The sequence below is a fragment of the Penaeus monodon genome, chromosome 4 (assembly GCF_015228065.2).
Source record: "Penaeus monodon isolate SGIC_2016 chromosome 4, NSTDA_Pmon_1, whole genome shotgun sequence".
In the NCBI taxonomy this organism is placed as follows: domain Eukaryota; kingdom Metazoa; phylum Arthropoda; class Malacostraca; order Decapoda; family Penaeidae; genus Penaeus; species Penaeus monodon.
The window spans coordinates 2,069,965-2,075,576 of record NC_051389.1 but is presented as its reverse complement, the minus strand read 5'-3'; the positions used below and the strand labels follow the sequence as shown (position 1 = coordinate 2,075,576).

Genomic DNA, 5,612 nt, shown 5'->3' with positions numbered 1-5,612 from the left:
ACTTGCGTCATCTATAAGGTACCCTTTTTTTTGGGGGGGGATTCACACTGAACCGAAAGAAAGAATAACGGAGGCGTTCGGGATTTACGACCGCTGGACGGTTTATGTAGACAAAGTACTGAACACACGACTTTGAAATTTGGACACATTCCAGAGTTGGTTATTTCTACTATTTCTTCACCAAATCTTATGTTTTTATATTCTAAAAAATAGTGTACTTTGAGATGAGATTACCAAGTTATTCAGAATTATTGTTTTCGATAGGGACCTTTTTTATGAGAGTAGAGAGTCCTGTGTGAAACGTTAAATAAATCCATTAAATCATAAAGGCAACTAATCTAAACTAGAAATCACTAATACGTTTTTATCGGAGTGTGAAGAAATGGAGAACAGTGGATGGCAATATCAGAACAAAATTATTATATGAGTATGATCTTAGCATAAATACAATATATCGGTTCAAATTAGAAGCGAGAATTTCCAAGGCTGTTGAATTTTTCCCCAAGCTCCAAAAGGGGAGGGATGGGGGAGCAGGTCACTGGGTGGTTTTAGAAGGTTGATATGTACGTAAGCACACGGACACAAGATTAACCATTTCAATCATCCTCATTTAATAGGACTAAACTCATTTTTACGTAATAGAAAACACCTTAGTTACCCCCAGCTTTATAAGAAAAAAAAATGTCTGTTGGGCATGGTAAACCAAGTATCATGTCGTTCAGTCATTTGAGCGCATTATCTTTGCAGTTAAGTGAACAAATAATCGGACGCATGTATGGTACCCGAGACCAATGGCAGCGTCCACAGGCTGCATTTACTACTGGAAACGCATGAAAAGATGCAGTAGCTGTATTGACTCCTTACGAAGCGAATGCATGAGACTGGTTTTAAAATTCCATATAGTTTTTATTTCAGAGCGGGTATCATAAAAATAGAACAATATTTCGCTTATTTTTCCAAAGTTAAAAAAAAAATCCAACCATGAGATGGCTTTCGTACTGAAGTGCTCTTTACAGCGGAAACGATCAGTTTCAAATCAAAACAAAATTTCCGACGATGGAAAGTACTGATCGGTAGAGCGAATCCAAACCGAAATATTATCTTTATTTATACTTTTATTTTTTAACATTAGTGCTTCATACTCGGTAAACATATAGACCCCTACATAAGCTACAACATATTACCAGGTAGTCTCGATGTAAAGCATATTTCATGTATCAATGTACACAAAATATTTCTTCATAAATCATTGTGATTTTCATTTTTTCTGATATCGGTATAAAAGTGTCCCTTGGACATTCAGGAACTCATATCTATGCGCAGTGTCATTAACAAATGTCATATGCAAGATTGCAACAAGCAATAGTCCATACAGTTGTACCTGGTGCTAATTACCTGCGTCCATAGTTTACCTTTTGCCCTTGCGCCTCCCAGTAAATAACCTAGTTTTGCCTCGGACAGTTGTTTAGTAGTTTCCTCATTTGTGTATAGCATAGGCTAGCTCTCCCCTCCCCACCATTTTCGACGGTCCCCTTCAAGAGGGTCGGCCGGATTCCTATTCATGTTGGTTCATGAAGGTTGTCCGGACCCTTTTTCAGGTTGGTTCAACTACGTCGGCAGAACTCTTATTCAGGTTGCTTCAGAAGGTCGGCCGGACTCGTTTTCATGTTGCTTCAAGGTCGGTCGGAGTCTTTTTAGTCGCGCAGACTCCGCGAAGCTTCGGTCGGATTTTTCATTTCATTAGGTCATGGCCAATGAGGATGTTGATGTGAAGCGTGTGTGTGTGAGCATATATGCATGTGTAAATTCCTTGCAGCACACAGGTTGTAAGAGGCTGTAGAGTTTCAGTACAGTGGCTATGACTGGTTGGGTAGTGATAGTAGTTACACGGCTTGACTCTTTCATTGTTAGAAGAGCACAGCGCAGTAATTGAAGACGATGTGGTGTCTTGGAGGTGAGCGCGGTGTGTCGTGTCCGGCCAGCCAGCCCTGGGGGTCTGGAGGCTGGTGGAGACCTGGGTTCGGTGACTTCTGGAGGCGAACTGAAGGGTCAGACGAGGTCAGCTATAATCTTCTAGGCGCCGCTTAGGAGATGGTTCCTAATTGACATAGGGCCACGTATTAAACACCCACGTGGTCTTCTGGTCTAATGGCTTACACAAATCGTGCTTATGTGCATGCCATACTAGTACAAGCAAGTATTGAAATTACAGTTAGGTGAATAGAATGAGTGTTTGAGTGAATTAATTAATAAGCACACACGTATACATGTAAATATATATATATATAATAATATATATATATATTATATATATATATATATATATATATATATATATATTCATATTCATATATATGCATATATATATATGCATATAATAATAGTATATATATATATATATATATATATATATATATATTATATAATAATAATATTTCCCTAAATATATATATTATATATATAAATATATATATAAATATGATATAATTTTATATATTTTATATATATATATACATTATATAATTATATAAAATATAATATAAAATTAATAATATATATATACATATATATATATATATATTATATATTATATGCATTTTATAATATATATAAATATATTTTACACACAACAACACACACACACCACACACACACACCACACACCAACAACTTTAATATATATATATATATATATATATATATAAAATATATATATTATATATATATATATATATATATACAATATTAATATTACGCCTAGATACTAGCATGCGTATGCATCAAACCCCAAACCTATCTGACCTCTCCCAGAACCGCAAAACCAAAAACAAAATGACAAAAAAACCAGAGCCCAAGAGATCCAGACGACCCCCCTCCCCCCCACAGCGCCAGCCGGTCCCCCCCCCCAAAAAAAGCGCCCTCCCCGGAGCCCCGCGGGGCGGAGAGGGGCGGGCGCGCGCGGGAGGACTGTTCGAGTACCAACCCCCACTCCCCCTCTCCCTCTTCACAAACCCCCCGGCCAGACATGGGGATGTAAGTGGGGGGGGGGAGGAGAGGGGGGGAGGGGAGAGAGAGAGGAAGGAGAAAAAAAAGAGAAGAAGAAGAGAGAGGTACAGATACATTTAATGGTTTTAATTTTAATGATATGTAGAAGAAAAAAAATTTAGCACATTAGGAAAATATACACATTTAATGATGTATACAATTTTTAATGATGTTTAAATATAGAATAAAAAAAAATCTTTATCTCTTCCACAGCAACATCAACCCAAAAGAGCAAGTTTTTACGGGGAAACAAGCAGTGTCATGAGGCAGCCCCTGACGGAGGGGGTGACCAAAGAAGCAGTAAACCCTGGTGAATTTATTGCAGGCATTTTTTTGGGAAACATTATGTTGTATTTCCCAAATTTCCCTTTTTTTTTCCTGCACCCGCGGGAAAAGGAATAAGGATTTTTAAAAACCCCGTTTTTAAAAAAGTAAAGAATTTTCTCTTCCTTTCTTTACAGTCAAAGAAAAAAAAAAAAAAGAAAAAAAAAAACAAAAAAACAAAAAAAAAAAAAAAAATAAGATAAAAAATGCACAAAAATATTGCAGTGAAAAGAAGTTTTATTACCATGCTTTCCCCCCCCCCCCCCCCCCCCCCCCCCCCCCCCCCCCCCCCCCCCCCCCCAAAAAAAAAAACCCCCCCAACCCCGGGAAAAAAAACCCCCCCCCCCCCCCCCCCCCCCCCCAAAAAAAAACGAAATTAAGATTTGTTTTTTTTTTTTTTATCATGAGGGGTTTTTAAACGGGGGGGGTTTTTGGAGAAAAAAAAGGGGAAAAAAAGAAAAAAGAGAAAGAAAGAGAGAGGGAGAGAGAAAATAGAACGAGAGGAGAAAAGAAGCACAAAAAAATTGAGAAATGTCGAAATAAAAAACTAACTGAAAGCAAACCACTCCCACCCCCACAAAAAAAGAAAATCCAGCCAATTGGAAACGAAGAGAGGAGAGAAATCGCCAAGGAGCAGAACTTGCAACAGCAGAGACCTACACCGGCCTGCGACGCGATAGAAGGTCAGAAGATTCCCGTCGACAGCCTGTAAAAGTGATTTATGGCCGCCATAACTCTGCGGGAATGGTCCGCCACCTTTCACCAGCCGCCGGGCCTTCGCGTCGCGTGGCGATGAAATCGGCGACGATTAGCTGCTCGCGGGAGAGGGGGGCGGGAGAGGGGGGCGGGGGGATGGCGGGGCGGGAGAGGGGGGCGGGGGGATGGCGGGGCGGGAGAGGGGGGCGGGGGGATGGCGGGGCGGGAGAGGGGGGCGGGGGGATGGCGGGGCGGGAGAGGGGGGCGGGGGGATGGCGGGGCGGACGGCCTCGCTCGCTCGGGTGCTGGCCTGGACGCTTTATTCCTCTCTCTCTCTGTCTCTGTCTCTGTCTCTCTCTCTCTCTCTCTCTCTCTCTCTCTCTCTCTCTCTCTCTCTCTCTCTCTCTCTCTATCTCTCTGTCTCTGTCTCTGTCTCTGTCTGTCTCTCTCCCTCTCCCTCTCCCTCTCCTCTCCCTCTCCCTCTCCCTCTCCCTCCCCCCCCCTCTCTCTCTCTCTCCGTTTTCGGTTTTGCGATCAATTTAGCAATTTGTTTACTATCTCCGTATCTTTTTTAAGGTACTTTATAGTTTCATTTTCTTTCCCTTTTTTCTTTCCGTGCGCGTGCGTGCGTGCGTGCGTTTCCTTTCTAAGACGTCGCTGTTTTGTCTCCTTCGCTCTGCCCTCCTTTCTCGGTCCTTTCCCTCCCCCTTCGCCTCTCCGTCTTCATCCTCTTTATCTCCCAGATTCTTATCCATATTCTTGGCATTTCTTCTCCCTTTCTTTCCTCTCTTTGCCTCCCCTTTGCCTTCTTCTTCCTCTCTTATTCTCATTCTGCTTTTTGTCTTATATTTCGATGTTGTTCTTTTCGGACTTTTCCTTTTCTTCTGTGGATTTTTCTTTTCTTTCCATCTTTATTATTTTGTTTTCTCTTCCCCCCCCCCCCTTTTCCTTTCTCTTTTCGCCTCCCCTTCTCCCTTTCTTCCTCCCCCTCTCCTCTCCTCTCCTCTTCCTTCCTCTCCCCTCTCCCTCTCCTCTCCTCCTCCTCCTCCCTCTCCCTTTTCCTCCTCCCCCTCCCTCTCCCCCCCTCCCTCTTTGGCGTCCATCACATGCGACCGCCATCGATTCCGTCGCTCATTTCCATCATTACCAACAGTGCCAAAACCAATACCCAGTGCCAACATTATCGCCGTGTCTCCCAGCGCCACCTCCTACCTGCTCCTTCGTTTCCACATCTCTCTCTCTCTCTCTCTCCTCTCTCTCTCTCTCTCTCTCTCTCTCTCTCTCTCTCTCTCTCTCTCTCTCTCTCTCTCTCTCTCTCTCCCTCTCCCTCTCCCTCTCTCTCTCTCTCTCTCTCTCTCTCTCTCTCTCTCTCTCTCTCTCTCTCTCTCTCTTCTTCTTCCCTCCCACACACACACTCTCTCTCTCTTTGTATTTTCCTTCCTTCCTTTGTTTAAATTAATCATTAGTCGATTAATCATTCTTGTCTGATTCTCGCGCTTCAAGTCTTCGCTTAATTGGACCCTTTGATCTGATCACGTGACTTTGTC

General features: G+C 42.5%; 1 protein-coding gene across 1 annotated transcript in view; it reads left to right on the top strand.

The window, feature by feature from the left end:
• The window catches only part of LOC119599318, a 5,016-nt gene extending 1,706 nt beyond the window's left edge, over positions 1-3,310 (top strand). Inside the window, exons 4-5 of the mRNA XM_037949064.1 lie at positions 2,887-3,033; positions 3,259-3,310. Coding sequence (XP_037804992.1) covers positions 2,887-3,033; positions 3,259-3,310 — 199 coding nt within the window. The remainder of the gene's footprint in view (positions 1-2,886; positions 3,034-3,258) is intronic.
• The last annotated feature ends 2,302 nt before the right edge of the window (positions 3,311-5,612 follow it).